At 38.8% G+C, this 17,876-nt stretch overlaps 1 protein-coding gene across 3 annotated transcripts in view; it reads left to right on the forward strand.

Moving 5' to 3' along the window:
- The window catches only part of LOC144438879 (WD repeat-containing protein 19-like), a 39,248-nt gene extending 21,856 nt beyond the window's left edge, over positions 1-17,392 (forward strand). For all 3 annotated transcript variants that reach the window (XM_078128089.1, XM_078128090.1, XM_078128091.1), the window contains 15 exons: positions 83-193; positions 1,851-1,960; positions 2,551-2,608; positions 3,448-3,677; positions 9,732-9,872; positions 10,178-10,267; positions 10,949-11,073; positions 11,362-11,543; positions 11,993-12,167; positions 13,047-13,171; positions 13,396-13,477; positions 14,025-14,175; positions 14,939-15,062; positions 15,450-15,526; positions 16,040-17,392. In XM_078128089.1, the coding sequence (XP_077984215.1) occupies positions 83-193; positions 1,851-1,960; positions 2,551-2,608; positions 3,448-3,677; positions 9,732-9,872; positions 10,178-10,267; positions 10,949-11,073; positions 11,362-11,543; positions 11,993-12,167; positions 13,047-13,171; positions 13,396-13,477; positions 14,025-14,175; positions 14,939-15,062; positions 15,450-15,526; positions 16,040-16,154 (1,896 nt within the window). In that variant the 3' untranslated portion in view covers positions 16,155-17,392. The remainder of the gene's footprint in view (positions 1-82; positions 194-1,850; positions 1,961-2,550; positions 2,609-3,447; positions 3,678-9,731; positions 9,873-10,177; positions 10,268-10,948; positions 11,074-11,361; positions 11,544-11,992; positions 12,168-13,046; positions 13,172-13,395; positions 13,478-14,024; positions 14,176-14,938; positions 15,063-15,449; positions 15,527-16,039) is intronic.
- The last annotated feature ends 484 nt before the right edge of the window (positions 17,393-17,876 follow it).

The following is a 17,876-nucleotide window of genomic DNA, read 5'->3' on the forward strand; positions in this document are numbered from 1 at the left end:
GATTTGGGGGAGCAACTGTTCTTCTGACTCATGTTTATTTATTTATAAACGTTGTCTTATTTTTATCCCCACCTGAATGTAGGGCGTAGAAGATGGTAATTTGTTAGCTGGTTACCTGGCAATGTTTATGGAGGACTTCAGTCTTGCACAAGACCTCTATCTTGCTTCAACCAACCCTATGGCAGCATTGGAGGTATTGTTATTTACTGTGATTACTGAATGCATACTTTATATTGTCACCGAATGTTTATTGGTGTACATTTTGCTAGGTAGCCAATAATTCCTGATCTAGTCACTGAATATACATTGATGTACATTTCACTAGTTAGGTATTTGTTTGTACACAAAAACCTACGAGTTGTGTTGTACTATACGTGAACTTTTACAGTTCAACAAACCCTTTATGTAATGGTGGTTGATTTCTTCATCAAAGTCTCCATTCTAGTGTTTTGTCTACTGATAAAATATACACAATGTAGTTCTCATTGTTCCCCAGTAATTATACTGTTTGATATCATAATTAACATAAACTTTTACTCTTGTCACCTGAATGCACTATATATTTCACTGACCATACAGTGAAACATTAATTTCACTGACCATACATTGTAATATCAGTTTCACTGACCATACATTGTAATATCAGTTTCACTGACCATACATTGTAATATCGGTTTCACTGACCATACATTGTAATATCGGTTTCACTGACCATACATTGTAATATCGGTTTCACTGACCATACATTGTAATATCGGTTTCACTGACCATACATTGTAATATCGGTTTCACTGACCATACATTGTAATATCGGTTTCACTGACCATACATTGTAATATCGGTTTCACTGACCATACATTGTAATATCGGTTTCACTGACCATACATTGTAATATCGGTTTCACTGACCATACATTGTAATATCGGTTTCACTGACCATACATTGTAATATCGGTTTCACTGACCATACATTGTAATATCGGTTTCACTGACCATACATTGTAATATCGGTTTCACTGACCATAAATTGTAACATCGGTTTCACTGACCATACATTTTAACATCGGTTTCACTAACCATACTTTGTAATATCGGTTTCACTGACCATACATTGTAATATCGGTTTCACTGACCATACATTGTAATATCGGTTTCACTGACCATACATTGTAATATCGGTTTCACTGACCATACATTGTAATATCGGTTTCACTGACCATACATTGTAATATCGGTTTCACTGACCATACATTGTAATATCGGTTTCACTGACCATACATTGTAATATCGGTTTCACTGACCATACATTGTAATATCGGTTTCACTGACCATACATTGTAATATCGGTTTCACTAACCATACATTGTAATATCGGTTTCACTGACCATACATTGTAATATCGGTTTCACTGACCATACATTGTAATATCGGTTTCACTGACCATACATTGTAATATCGGTTTCACTGACCATACATTGTAATATCGGTTTCACTGACCATACATTGTAATATCGGTTTCACTGACCATACATTGTAATATCGGTTTCACTGACCATACATTGTAATATCGGTTTCACTGACCATACATTGTAATATCGGTTTCACTGACCATACATTGTAATATCGGTTTCACTGACCATACATTGTAATATCGGTTTCACTGACCATACATTGTAATATCGGTTTCACTGACCATACATTGTAATATCGGTTTCACTGACCATACATTGTAATATCGGTTTCACTGACCATACATTGTAATATCGGTTTCACTGACCATACATTGTAATATCGGTTTCACTGACCATACATTGTAATATCGGTTTCACTGACCATACATTGTCATTATAGATGAGGAGAGATCTACTACATTGGGACCAGGCATTGCAGTTAGCCAAGGCATTAGCTCCAGACCAGATACCATATATATCCAAGGAATATGCCCAACAACTGGAATTCACGTATGTTTACCATTGACCATTTTATAGACATCATTAAAACTGTACTAGCTTCAACTGGAATGTATTTGAAAACTGTTTTGTTATATATAATGACTTTAATACTCCTAATATTGTTCACCATGAGATGTATTGAATCACCGGTGGATTAACAGATTCATATAGTAGTACACATACATTGTAGTATGGTGCAATATATCCAATCAAATTGTTTTTAGGTCCGTACCCAAAAATCAGCACCTCCAATGAATCACAATTTCAACTTATTACTATACTTAGATAAAACAGATCTCTAAATGATATGTACAGTCATTGGTATTTTCAGAATTTTTAGTAAATGTATTGTTGGATGTCTGATCGAAAAGATGATACCCCAGTTAGAGCAAGTACAGTTTTAAAAGCTTTACAATGATATGCAGGCAACTATGTCCAGTTCTGATTTGAATTCAAATTTGAGTGAGAAAAACTGTTGTCTAGCAAAGCTGTAGAAGAAATTGGTCATTGACAAAAAGACTGAGCTTATTAAATTCTCAGGGTTCCACTCAAACTGCCTTGTTTAGTAATGTTATGATTTGTTTTTTTGTCATTTTCAGTGGTGATTATGGTAATGCCCTGACTCACTATGAGAAAGGTATCACAAGAGATGAACAAGTGAGTATTATAATTATATAATAATAAGAATGTTAGTTTTTATACAGTGCTTTCCCAGACTGTCCTCAAAGTGCTTTATTCAACTATTCCACTAGTATTAGTAGATATTTACATTACTAAAGCATCTCAGTCTATAACTTAGGTACCACTTTTGCTAAAATCTAATAAAAAATGAAACTGACCAAAAATATTCGTCAGCTTGGTAGATCCCATCGTTGCCAAACCACAACCTGTTTTACGGCACCGTTCATAACGAGCAGTCCCCACTCAGTCTTTATTTCAAAGTGTAGTGGAAGAAATAACAGCTCTGGTTTGCGAGAATGGGTAGATCCATTCAACCTTTTACCTCTGAGCTTTCAGTCTATCTTGGTCAACTATCATCCTCAGAGAAATGAACTGAATAGTTTGAAACCGGTTGTTCCATTATAGGTGTGTGGCAGGGCTAACAATTGTTCATTATACTTAGACCAAATCACTGAAAAGTTCTGATGAATTTGACAAATCAGCAATGTATGTTTAAGTAGCATTTTCAGTATACTGTAAACCTGGACATTTTTGATGAAGACTTATTTTTGCTTATTTTGCTGGAAAACAAAATCACAAAAATAAATAGTGACTATTAAAAATGCCTCTTTGTAAATAAAGAGTGTAGTCTCAGAACACCAAGGTGGTGTGAGGTATAGTAAGTCCTAAAAATTAGTCTTTGAGAACTAGTGGAAGACTGTAAAATTGCAAAGTTTTCTAGTGGCGAAAATATCTAGGTTTACAGTATTACAGTATAGTGATGAGATAGATGTACATTTAAACAAACAGATAATATCCACTGTTCATAATTACAGCAACGTGAACATGATGAAGCATGTGCAGCAGGCATAGCTAGAATGTCATTACGTATGGGTGATATACGACGTGGTGTCAACATGGCCATGAAGATGCCAAACAGAATGTTAAAGAAGGAGTGTGCATCCATTCTTGAAAGTATGAAACAATATGCAGAGTCCGCTATGCTGTATGAGAAAGGTGGTTACTTTGATAAAGCTGCAGCTGTTTATATCAGAAGTAAAAACTGGTAAGTTATTAATATTATCATCTACATTTTCAGAGAATGAACAAGACCGTGTAAAACTTCTCTTCTAGTATACTGGTTTCTGTTCATCGAAAATACTCACCTTTATTATACTACTATTGGGTTACCCTTTTGCTTTTAGCCTAACTTCGCAAAATAAAGTCGTGACCCCTGACCCACCTGTGGCTATCCCATGATGCCCCTTTTCCCGCCAGTACTAAATTTTGCGAGCGAAAGAAGACGTATATTTTCTTCGCTCACGACAAATTAGCCTTTTCAAGCCTTGGTGGATTTTTATAGCTGACTTCTGTGGCACCCAAGTCCCTGGAAACCCAGCTGAGTCCTTTCTTTTATTCTTTTCATTCAATTGTGCTTGTTTTAAGCTTCGCTTTTCTTTGTTTGTTCTGTTTGTATTGAGCGGTCGTCTATTGTATTCCGTTACACGACCGTTTCATTCTTTTTCCGCTTTTGACTATTGTTTGTTTAAAGCGTGTTTTCAAACCATGCTTCCGAACCAAAAGAAGGGGTCTTGTGGACATGTTTTCCACATAGAGGACCTCCACAAATTTTGCCCTTCTTGTCGGAAGTGTTCCCGTACTTCACCATGCAAAACTGTATGCGGTCATTGGGCAGACGATCAGTGGCAGGAATTCGATAAACCTATTGAATCGTCACGTAAACCAAAATCAAAGCAGAGTAAGCGGACCTCCGCTGCTCCGAGCACTGATTTAGATAAATTTTCAGGTAAGTCTTGTGTAAGTGTGGGTTCTCCCACGACAAAACGCCCTTCTGAGGGCGAGGTCTTAACCACAACGGGTTCTGAAGTACGGGTTTCTCGTGGACCTATGCAGGACTCGTCCGATAAGGGACGTCCTGATACGGGTATTGTTAGTGGAGAGTGTCCTGTAATTACAAACAGCCCCTCTTCCTACAAAGCTGATTCTCGTTCTCCGTCTCCGACACCTCAATATAGCGGTCGGTTTCGAGAACCTCCCAGGCGAACTGACGTAAACCCTTCGAGCCGTCCACATACCGTTCAAGGGTCGTTCAGTGAACGTCAAACCATGCCGTCGAATAGTCTAGATTCTTCGCGTGGGGTAATACCGGAAGTCAAAAGACGCACTTCCCGTCCTACCGCTAGCGGATCACATGATCAGTCACCTGATCCTAGGTCGATACCATGGCCTCCTACGGGGACGCTACCATATCCATTCAATGCTATGGGCTACCCACAAGGTGAAACTTCCACAGATTTGGATCCAAGACAAAATCCACTTCCTTGGACTGCCTTTGGCCAACCTACAGGGTTTTGGCCTCCACCTAATTATTGGTCACCTTATGGTTACCCCCCCACCATGGATACCCATCAGTCTAGGGGTCCTTGGGGAGGAGGGGATAGAGATAGAGAGAGGTCACGGCCGCCTTATGACCGTTCCCAGTGCCACCGTCGTTCACGCAATCCGCAAACGGAACGTGACATAGGGGTACTTCGATCTCGCAGAGATCGCTCTCGTTCCCCACGCCGCTCGCACAGTCCACCGAGGCGTGGGGATCGTAGATCATCGCTTTCACCGAGACGCTCTTCCAGACCACGCATTCCGGTAACGCGTGAAGAGCGTTCTCCCTCGTCTTCACCGACACGTTTCTGCCGCTTACAGGGCGAACGTTTCGGATCCCTATGGAGACGCGATCCCGATGAAATGTCCTTAACGGCCCCAGAGGATCGCGACCTCCTTGGGGGCGCTGACCATTCGGATGACGATCGGGTTAGACCGCCGCCCTCTGAATCAGAGGGGAGAGCGCCCTCTCCGGAACGCTTTGCTGATATTCCATTTAGTCAATGCGTTGAATGGGTTTATCAACAGTTCCCAGATAAATGTACCCGTCCCACTGCAACGAATTCGGTACAGTCTGAGACAAGCTTAGCGTTGGAGGGCCAACTCGAACAGACGGAGTATCAACCTGCTACACTCCCCCTCTCAGCTATGGTCACTTCAGTACAGGGTAAAGTGTCCTCAGAGGTTTGTGGCAAGGGTCCAGGTCAGCCGCCAATGCGAATGAATAGGTACCCTTGGTTCCGCTATCCAGGGAAACCTTATCGTACCCACGCAACCGATCAACGTGTCAACTTTCCAGAGCTGGACACTGATGCTGACGCTGTTGACCAAGATCGTGATGGTTTTAAGAATACTACCATTGATAATAAACACTTATCACGGTTAGGAGAAGGATACGCATTATCCCTTCGGATATTCTCCTCTATCGATTGGTTCCTTGCTACTACGGTGTCAGAGATGAGGTCCGCCCATCCTGACTCACAGAAGATATTTCGTCTGATGCAGGTAGTTAATAAAGCACTTAGCCACGTGACTGAGCAAACGACTAGGTCACGTGCTGCCTTGTTACTCCTTCAGCGAGATGCTTTTCTGCGTCGTAACTCAATTGTGTTGCCAACAGAATTAAAACAGGAAGTTCGCGCAGCACCGATTGATGCACCTTCTCTATTTGCTGGCACTTTGACTTCTATAGCTAACCGTGCCAGTGAAGCAAAGCAGCGGGAGCGTTTGATTTTTGACACTCCTCGTTCGAAACCGCATACAAACTTCAAACAGTCCCCAGTCAGTAGTAAGTCCCCTGTGACAAACATCTCACGAGGTTCACAGAGGGGTCGAGGACGGGGCAGACAGACTTCCCGAGGCCGTGGTAGAGGCAAGCCTCAGTGGTCTGTGACGAACAAAGACAGCAAACCCGGACCACCCTCAGAGAGGGGTGCAAGTGGTTTCGCGCAACATTCCTGACGGTGCTCCCGTCTTCTTTGCCGCCCCTACTACACCCTCTCAATCAAGCGTAGGGCCAGTAGGGGGAAGGCTCCTGTCATTCACCAAAGAGTGGCAGCTGATTACCGACGATTCCTTGGTTCTTTCAATAGTAAGAGAGGGTTATCGCCTAGAGTTCGAACGTCACCCACCACTTACAACGTCTCCCTTTGTCACAGTGCTTCCAGGCAACAAGCAAAAAAGAGAAGCTCTGTTAGAAGCAATTCAAAAAAGGGGTAGTCAGACAGGTGAACGCTACCAATGCAGGTCCAGGGTTTTACAACCACCTGTTTTTGGTGCCAAAAAAATCGGGGGGGTGGCGCCCAATTCTGAACCTAACAGCACTGAACCAATTCATGACCGTGTCCAAGTTCAAGATGGAGACCACGCGATCCATTCTCGCCGCTGTTCAGCCAGGGGAATGGATGGCGTCAATCGATCTAAAGGACGCATATTTTCATGTACCGATTCACGATTCTGGCGCCCATCATTACACCCCCTCTCTTTCAAGGTTCCTATTCGTCCGTCTCTCCGCTTGCACCTGCTTTGGTGGGTGGATGAGAACAATTTGCTAGAAGGGAGGTCCCTAGCGTATCAAAAAGCGAACCTGTCCCTTTTCACCGATGCTTCGAAAGAGGGATGGGGAGCCCACTGCGACTCCCAGGTGGCCTCAGGTCAGTGGGGGGGAGTAACAAGTCAGAGACACATCAACTGGTTAGAACTCAAGGCAGTCTTTCTAGCCCTAGTGCAATTCGAGACTCTGGTGTCGGCTCGCCACGTACTGCTCCACTCCGACAATACGATAGTGGTAGCATATGTAAACAAATGGGGGGCACAAAGTCACCAGACCTCTGTTATCTGCTCTGGGACATGATGTTTTGGTGCAAAGAGAGGGACATAACCCTAAGAGCACGACATCTCCCCCAGGAGGTAGCAAATCAGGTCTTCGCTCACTGGGGAACCCCCCTGCTGGATCTCTTTGCAACTTACCACAACGCAAAACTGCCAATGTTCGTAGCTCCAACTCCGGACACAAGGGCATTAGCGATGGATGCGCTGTCAATCTCATGGGAGGGAATATTAGCGTATGCTTACCCTCCAATAGTGATTCTTCCTCTGGTCCTTCGCAAGGTACAGGAGGAGGATGTAGTCCTTATTCTGATAGCACTGCTATGGCCAAATCGGTCTTGGTTCCCTTGGCTTCTGTCTCTTCTAGTAGATTGCCCAATTCGGCTTCCACAGAGGACAGACCTTCTCTCTCAGGGTCGGAGCATTGTTCACCCCAGCCCAGAGAGTTTTCGTCTTCACGCATTCAAACTATCGAGAAATCCCTCGTTCAGAAAGGATTTTCTATTGACTCTGCCGCGGTTATCGCAAGACCGCAGCGGGCAAGTACTCTCAGCACTTACAACAGCAAATGGGAACGATTTTGTGATTGGTGTCAGCGAAGGCAGATTGATCCAATCCATATCACTACCAGAGACTTTGCAGACTTCTTGTTAGATCTCTTTAATGTTAAGAAATTTGCTGTAAAAACTATAATGGTATACCGCGCAGCAATTGCATCTACCATTAAGAGTACAGGAGGCAAAGACTTTGGTCAAGATAAAGTTTTGTCTAGCATGATTAGGCATTTCCATATCAAGCGTCCTCCTAAACCTATTTCGGTCCCTCAGTGGAATCTGGCATTAGTCCTGAGGGTACTGGAGAAAGCTCCCTTTGAACCTATGCAATCAGTTTCATTGAGAGCAATGACACTCAAAACAGTCTTCCTCTTGGCCTTAGCGTCTGGCAGAAGACGCAGTGAGATCCATGCTTTAGATGTGAGCAAGGGGAGAATTACCTGGTCTGAATCACAAGTAATTCTCAGGCCTCACCCATCTTTCTTAGCAAAGAACCAGGTACTGGGGTCGTTTTCTTCCCCCATTACCCTTCTTCCTCTCTCTAATTTGGTAGGTTCTGACAAACAAGAGAGATTACTTTGTCCGGTTCGAGCCATACGTTGGTATTTGCATCGTACAAACTCATTCAGAGGAGAGAGATCACGTCTCTTCATCCCTTATGACTCCGACAACAAGAGCGATTGTTCGGCAGCCATAATTTCTAAGTGGATTATTCAGACAGTCAGATGGGCATACCAGGAAGCATCTGATGATAGTTTAAGGTTATCCCGGGTCACAGCCCATGAAGTTAGAGCCATCTCAACTTCTTGGGCAGTACATGCAGGAATTCCAGTAGCAGAAGTGATCAAAGCTGCTACCTGGCGTTCTCCTAATTCTTTTATAAGCTACTATCTTAGAGATATGGCCCAGGATGCATCTGAATTGCAGTCTCTGGGTCCAGTCTGTGTCAGTCAGCACATTGTATAATTGGGATGTCAGGAACTCCCCCCTCCTAATTGGCTGACAAATTCTAACCCAATAGTAGTATAATAAAGGTGAGTATTTTCGATGAACAGAATTGAAGTTTCTACCGAAACTAATTTCTGTGAAGAGAAAATACTCACCTTTATGTGAATCCCTCCCACCACCCCACAGTTCCTGTTTTGTGTACTTTTCCGTATTTTTGTCTGTTAATATGACAAAATTTAGTACTGGCGGGAAAAGGGGCATCATGGGATAGCCACAGGTGGGTCAGGGGTCACGACTTTATTTTGCGAAGTTAGGCTAAAAGCAAAAGGGTAACCCAATAGTAGTATAATAAAGGTGAGTATTTTCTCTTCACAGAAATTAGTTTCGGTAGAAACTTCAATTCACTTCAACACAAAGTGACTCCTGTGTAATAATGTTTATTTTCAATACTGAGAAATGTGTGCCCCTGTGATACCAAGCTGACTCTGTATTTCACAATCTGTATTATGAATACATACATACATTTTCATAAATTGTACATACATACATTTTCTCAGTAGATGAGTGCAGATTTTTTGCTTAAAGAGAAAAAGCAAAGTATCATTTTTGAGTAGGTTGACTAAGAAAGTTTCATCAAAACAGTGAACTCTGTGTCATGATGGATACAAAATGTTAGTTTAAGTTAGACTCAAAACCTACAAAAGAAACCAGAACTTCATGAGGTCAATCTAAACACCCACCACCACTCTCATCAGAACCTTCCAGTTATAGTCCTTGGTGGACCAATTTTGAAGTGAAGGGTACAAGGTATACAAAATGAAAAACCCAAGCAGCCTGTTTCACCCTATGATTCGATTAGCTTACCATAATCTCATTGTTGATATTTTCAGGACCAAAGTTGGTGAGTTGTTACCCCAAGTATCATCACCAAAGATTCATGCACAGTATGCCAAGGCTAAAGAAGCTGATGGAAGATACAAGGAAGCAGCCTTGGCATATGAAAATGCTAAAGACTTTGATAATGTCATCAGGTGAGGAGGCAATTACTGAAAAACAACAAAGCAATTATCTGCATGTACATTTGTCTTTCATTTTGTGTAGCAGAATTGGAAAAAAAAAACATGCTTTTTATATGTCTACATTATAAATATTTGTATTCAGATTTGATATGCTAGAGGCAGAGAAAGAACTGAAAAAGTAGCTAACAATGACCCCATCCTCCCGAAAAAAAGTGGTAAGCAGAGTATGTCCACATGAAAGTGTTTTCTTTGTAACTTGTGTTATGTTATTCTATCATGAAAGAGTTAAACTAAATAGTCTTCATCTTGTTATCCAGGATCCATCTTGACTATCTCAATAATCCTGAAGAGGCAGTCAAGATAGTACGTGAAACACAGTCTATAGAGGGCGCTAAAATGGTAGCGAGGTAAGTCACGTACATACTGACTAGCTGTTGTAATATGAGTTTTCCCCATTTTTCAGAATTGTTTTGAAATTGAGTTTCCAGTTTTTCAATTGTCTGTATTAATTAGGAGATTACTTTCATACTGCATCACGGTTAAAAAGTTACGGACATTTTGAGTGATTTTTGCAATTTTGTATATCACATTTTGAAGCTTATTTTGTAACCAGTTTACTACCAAACAAGAGTGACTATAAAAGTTTTAATTGGGTGGCATGATGTGTTTTACATTTCACAGAAGGTTTTGAATCACAAATTACATATTATAACACAGACATTGATAGCACACAAACATATAAAATGACATATTGTATCTCACTTTGAACACAAATCAACATCACTGTCAGATGAAACAAGGAAGATTCAAACTGTTTATTTGTGTTCACAGTGAGATAGAATTTAACATTTCATGTGCTTGTGTACTATCAGTGTCTGTAGTTTGTTTGTGTCACTTGTAACAAAACATGTTGCCTGAAATGTGAAAAACACTGTTCCACCTAATTGAAACTCTATAGTCATTTTAGTTTGGTACATGTAGTATATTTTTAAAAAAAGACAGTCACATTTTCTTGAGGCAATGAGAGTTCAAAATCAATGAATACTGAATTGCAAATAATTCTCTGTATATGAATTGCTTTATATCAGGTTTTTCCAGAAATTGAATGACTATAGTTCAGCCATTCAATTCTTGGTGATGTCACGGTGTAATGATGAAGCTTTCCAGATGGCACAACAACATGGACAGATGGAGATCTATGCTGATATTATAGGTAAACAGTAGTATCTCCTTCTGTGGTAGCCACATTTTCTTTATCTGTCTAGTTCACTGTTTATCTCTGTTCTCTTCCCCTCCTCTGTGCTATCTCTTAGTCTAAGACTATTATCACAATGATAAAGTCTTCCATATGACAATTCCATGTTTGACTTTGTATTTCCTGCATTTATATCACAATGATAAAGGCTTCCATATGACATTCCATGTTTGACTTTGTATTTCCTGCATTTGCATCACAATGATAAAGTCTTCCATATGACATTCCACTTTGTATTTACTTCAGGTCCTGATGCTACTCCTGATGATTATCAAAGCATTGCATTGTACTTTGAGAATGAAAAGAATCATTTCTTGGCTGGTAAATTCTTCTTGTTATGCACACAATATGCCAGAGCATTGAAACATTTCCTGAAGTGTCCTGTCACCAATGATGATAGTCAGGCTATAGAAATGGCAATAGAAACCGTAAGTATTATCCAATGGATGCACAAAATGATGGTTAGGACTACAAACTACTCATCAAACAAAACTACATATACTTGTATGGCAATATAATATTTGTACTTTCTCTGGGATAGCCCTGTGGGTGGGGAGGGGTGCATGTGTTTGAATGGGTGTTAGAGTTTTGATGGGTGAGTTTGTAGGGGTAAATATGATGGATATAATTAATGGATGGCAAGGTCAATGTATTTGTATCAAATTGCATTGTATGTTATCTCATCTCATGTCAATTTGTTGGTGGATGGATGGATGGATGGATGGATGAATGGATGGGTGGGTGGGTGTACATGTATGTATGGGTGGATAGATAGATGGGTAGATGGATAGATAGGTAGACAAATAGATGAATGGATGGATGAATGGGATTTCATACTATTCTATCTCATGTCAGTTTGTTTGTATTGTTATACTAGGTGGGTCAAGCCAATGATGATCAACTAACTCATCAACTAATTGACTATCTAATGGGTGAGACAGACAACATGCCAAAAGATGCCAAATACTTATTTAGATTATACATGGCATTGAAGCAATACAGGGAGGCTGCAAGGACTGCTATCATTATAGCTAGGGAAGAACAAAATGCAGGTAGGGGATAAATCTTAGTTTATTTGTGTGTGTTTCCATTTCTGTATCTTTAACATCAGCCCTGTCAGTGGCCCTGTTGGCCTAATGGGTCTCAAGCTACTAAGGGATGATCGCACAATGTCACACAAGCTCAACAAATGAACATCATTCGTTTAGGTCAAAAACCCCTCCCCTAAACGAATGTTCACTAGTGCGACATCAAATGTTTATATATGATGTAAACGATGATGAAAACTGTAGCAGTCAAACGACTACAATCGATGTAATGTACAAGCAGGATTGTAAACACATTAAAATACTACCAGAAAACCAGCACCATATCTCACATTAAAATTAAAATTTTATCAACTTATCAACATCTCAGTAATAAATAACAAAGCTGTTATCATTGAAGAAGTGAACACTCTCTGTCAAAATATAGTTAGAAGTGTGAAAATGAAGTTCAGCAATCACATTGACACCAGACCCCCTCTCCCCCTAAAAAAACAAAGTTCACTTATTGAGCTTGTGTGACATTGTGTGATCGTCCCTAAGAAACCAACTTTTGGCGAGACACTTCTGAAGCTACTGAGAAAAAAAATGGGTTAATTATCTGGACCTACAATGTGTACATGTTACTTCTATCTTCAGGTTACTACATGTTTGAATATATCCAGACCTGTTCTGTGAGATTGCCTCTCCCTTCCAGTGAGATCAAATCTAACATTCTATGTGCTTATCATGTGAATTTTTTTTGTGTAATTCACAACAGAAAATGCTGTTTGAGATGTGAAAAACACCATCCCTCCTAATTTTAATTCTATAGTCTATCGTGTTTTGTAGTAAAGTACAAATACAGTTAGTACATCTAATTTGATAATCTTTTGGTTTGTTTTACAGGAAATTACAGGAATGCTCATGATGTGCTGTTCTCCATGTATACTGAACTCAAATCACATAAAATTAAGATCCCAGCTGAGATGGCAAATAATTTGATGATTCTACACAGTTATATATTGGTTAAGGTAAGCAGCAATCATTTCTACATCACACCAACACCCTGTGACTACGGTCTTCACAATAAATCTAACGATGTTTAAATTCTCAAAATATCCAAAACCTTTTTTTAAAAGAAATCGACCAGTCAAGGTACTGACTACAGATATTAATCAGTGATGATATTTTATATTTAATATTGTTTTAGATGATGTAAAATGATTTGACATTTTATTTCTAACATTAATTTCAGATTCATGTTAAGAGAGGTGATCACTTAAAAGGAGCCAGGATGCTGATCAGGGTAGCCAACAACATCAGTAAATTTCCATCTCGTAAGTCATGTGTACCTTGACCTCGTAATTTCTCAACAATATAAACTGTCAGGTGTATTAGGGTGCTCGTACTCAAGTCTGTGTTTCTTATCATATCATCTTACAAATGATGAGACTTTCGGAAAGAAAGTTTAACGTAAAGTTTTATCGTCCAAAACGTTTATGATTCTTGGAGCAAAACTAGTTGTATGACCATGATTATACCATAGTAGTTCTATGTCACGACAACATGTGTCTACGTCACTGGTTTTGCTGTGTTCAAAATATGAGTAAAACATTCAAAATTGCTGTTATTTTCCCAATTTTTATATTTTTAATTTTACTGGTGCTGATATAATTATGTTATTCTCCATTCATTCAGCCGGAAAATACTCATGACCTAAGGGTTGTCTTTACAACTCATAATGACAAAGCCCCCTTAGGTCATTCATATTTTCCTTGGATGAATGAAGAAAAATATTGGGGAATAACATTTAATTGTCATTTATTATTTCATTTTTGTAGTTCTAATATAGTTAGTACTTCCCTCCTATTTGTGTACATACAGACGTGGTACCCATTCTGACATCAACAGTAATTGAATGTCATAGATCAGGTCTGAAGAACTCCTCATTCAGCTATGCTGCAATGTTAATGAGACCAGAATATAGAAACAAGATAGATCTGAAGTATAAGAAGAAGATAGAAGCCATTGTCAGGTAAATGATACATGTCCTAGTCTCAGGGCAAATAATGAAAATTATAACACATCGTTTTCACATAGCCATCAGTGATTGAAATAACCAAAAATCATGTTTTCACCCCCAAATACACATATTTTGGTTCGATGTAAAAAAACAACAACATGACAATAAAATTCACATAATTTCTTTTATGAAAAATATGTAGTTTTAAATAGCTATCATTATTATTGACTGAGAATCATTCACTTCAAAATGAGTCTTTGTTCCTCTCCATCAAACCTGAGAGGGGATTGCCACTCCAGAAAATAGAGCTATTTTCATAAAATATAAGTTCTGGAAAGTAATTTCATGATTTTACATTACCTACTTGCATGTTCAGCTGTGGGCCATGATGAGAGTCAGCTGAAATAATATATTCATTGTTGCACCATGAATATTCATCACTTGTGAGTGCTTTATAATCCCTTCAGAATATCTCTCATGAATATTCATTGTGCAACTATGAATATATTATTTTCTGCTGACTCCCATGATTCAATAGCCCACAGCAAAGATACTCTATAATGGCACAAAACCAACTTGATGTTTCTCTGAAATCACAAGTAATTGTAGGTGATGTAAAATCATGAAATGACTCTCCAGAACCCATAGCATATGAAAATGCCTTTATTTCCTTGAGTGGCTTTCTCCTTTAATGTTGGTTATTTTGTATATGCATGAAAAAGAATCAGAAATAGAAGACCAAAATTCAATAAAGGTCAATTATGATATTTTTCAGGAAACCTGATAAAACGGAAGAAGAAGAAGCCAACTCTCCTTGTCCGTATTGTAAATTTCAGTTACCAGAAACTGAATTAGTGTGTCCAGAATGTAAGAATAATATTCCATACTGTATTGTCACGGTAAGTTTGTTAAAATTAGTATGTTTTATATCGACACCATGAATTCTAATTACCGGTACCTTATTGTGATGGTTTAATAGTCTCATACAAGATGTCCCTGTGTCACAATAAAATATTTGAGGGGGAGGGGGGAGGGGGGGTTGTGTCTTCTCTAAAGACTTGTCCTGTTTCTTACAACCATACTCACCCTGTATTTCTTAAATCTTACTAAAAAGAGTACTGTCCAGCCAGATCAGATAAAAATGTACAATGGACAGATGGCTGCACTGCAAGTGAGGAAAATGCTAATAATTAGACACCGCTGGTGAAAAATTATTGTTCACATAGAAATTCAAGAATTGAAAGAAAAAGGGTTTCCCTGATACAGATATTATTTTTCTATTTCAGGGTCGACACATGCTGAGGGATGATTTTGCTGCATGTCCTAGATGTGATTTCCCAGCACTAAATTCAGAATTTAAAAAGTAAGTATTGTCTATTTATAGTTGTTTTGAGGTTAGGTTTAGAGGAAAAGTCCAGTCAGACTTACTTCTGCCTTTAGTACATTTATATTGATTATTCCTCATCAGCTTACATATAAAATACAGCAGCATCTTGGTAACTTACTCAACTTTGAAATCTTGTCAAAAAGCTGTACTGCACTTGAAATGTGTTTTTGTGGAAATTTCCTACAAGGATTTATAGGAAAATCTATGGTGATGACAGCACATTTACCATGATCTCTCTGTCTTGACATGTACAACACAGAGGGTTGTAACCTTGCATGTCCCTCTTCATCAGCAACAAAGTAAGTTTGAATCAAGACATGTCTCCACTTCACAGGCATAATCTGTATTAGTTTAATATAAATCAAAATCACCACTGTCAAATCAGACAAACTTATATATATTGACAGGTTGGATAGCAGAATCAAATTTTAGTGAACACAGATTCTGGAGTTGATCCAACAATAAAATACTAAATTTTTTACATTTCAGTTTAATGGATACAGAAGACAACTGTCCTATGTGTTCTGAAAGAGTATCTGTCAACCAGGTAGCAAAGATTGATGACCCATCCTTGTATCTACACCCAGATGAAGGCGATGAGTAAATACAACACAAAGACAGCATATTTGTACCAAAATTTATGATCAAAACATATCAACCATTTCACACAATTCATCTCAAAATCTACTCAACCAGAACTGGAACAAATAATCCAAAAAACAACCATCCAGATTTTCTGAATTTGTGCATCTATCCTTCACCCCAAAATTTACTATATGTAGTGTCTATCATTATATATAAAGTGCACAATCTGAGGTCTATGAATATTCTCCCTTGATAATTATTATTAAATTTGGAGACAGCAGCAATACTTATTAATGTACTGAATATGACTAAATACTGACTGTCCTCAGATTGTGCATTAGATGTTTCAAAGTGAAATTGATTACTGTATGCGTACATAGTCTTTGAACACTATTCAGAAGTATACAGTGCAAGATCTGAGGACAGTAAGTAGTATCCATTGATAATGAATCATTAAATTTGAAAACAGCAACAGTACTCAGTAATGCCCTGAACATGAATAAATACTGATTGGCCTCAGATTGTGCACTGGGTGATAACATTTTTATGTGTGTTTCTGCAATTTTAACATGTACACTTTGCTATCTCCAAAACTTATTTCACTGTACACATCTATTTGATTATAAGTTATTACGTACTTAGTGGGGATAGTGGATAGGTACACACAATGTTATGGAAGAAAGGGGATAGAAGTGAGAAAAGTACACTGTGTGAAGACACTACACAAAATGTCAGTCAAAAGTTCAAGAATAGCATAAACACATACATGATTGATTGAATACAAACACACTGTATGTTAAGGAACAACTGTAAATATTGTCAAGTTCATGATGATTTGGCTAGTCTTATCATTTCTGATTTACCACAGTGTCACAATTTATGACTAAAGAGACCCCCAAGAATTTGCAAAATATTAAAACTGTAAGCATAAACAGTAAAGTGGTCAAGTTACTACAGAAACACAACAGAAATTGATTTCTTCCTGAAATGTTGACAGTAGCTAGAATTATGTCTGTACTTATATTAATGATCTTTATGATACCTTGAGTCAATATATATATATATATATTGAAAAACAAGTATGACATAGAAATATTTGATATTTTGAAAAGTGTGATATATCCTGTACATTTCTGTAAAGTTCTGTAATTTCTCATATTTGTTATTTTGTGTACTTTAGTTGTCATGTGTTTATTAGTAAATACAAGAAATTCTATTTGCATATTCCCTGCACCTATGAATTGAGTGAAGCTTGTTAAGGGAATAAAAACATTTGTATTCTAAACAATTTGTATATTATGGTTCTCAATGATTTTAAAAATGTTTGTTTTTAATGTCTTCCCCCCACCCCACCCACGCTCGCCCTCTCTCTCTCTCTCTCTCTCTCTCTCTCTCTCTCTCTCTCTCTCTCTCTCTCTCTCTCTCTCTCTCTCTCTCTCTCTCTCTCTCTCTCTCTCTCTCTCTCTCTCTCTCTCTCTCTCTCTCTCTCTCTCTCTCTCTCTCTCTCTCTCTCTCTCTCTTTCTCTCTCTCTCTTTCTTTCTCTCTCTCGCTCTCTCCATTCATTCTGTGTACATGCACGTCTGTCTCTGTGTGTGCATGCATGTATGCATAATGTGTGTGTGTGTGTGTGTGTGTGTTTCCAGTCAGGTATGACCACTTCTAAAACTTTGACTAGTCTTAACCCAATTCCATTGTCTTGATAACTGTTGATTAGTACAATAATAGCTAATATTTATGATA

The sequence above is a fragment of the Glandiceps talaboti genome, chromosome 8 (genome assembly GCF_964340395.1).
Source record: "Glandiceps talaboti chromosome 8, keGlaTala1.1, whole genome shotgun sequence".
NCBI lineage: Eukaryota > Metazoa > Hemichordata > Enteropneusta > Spengelidae > Glandiceps > Glandiceps talaboti.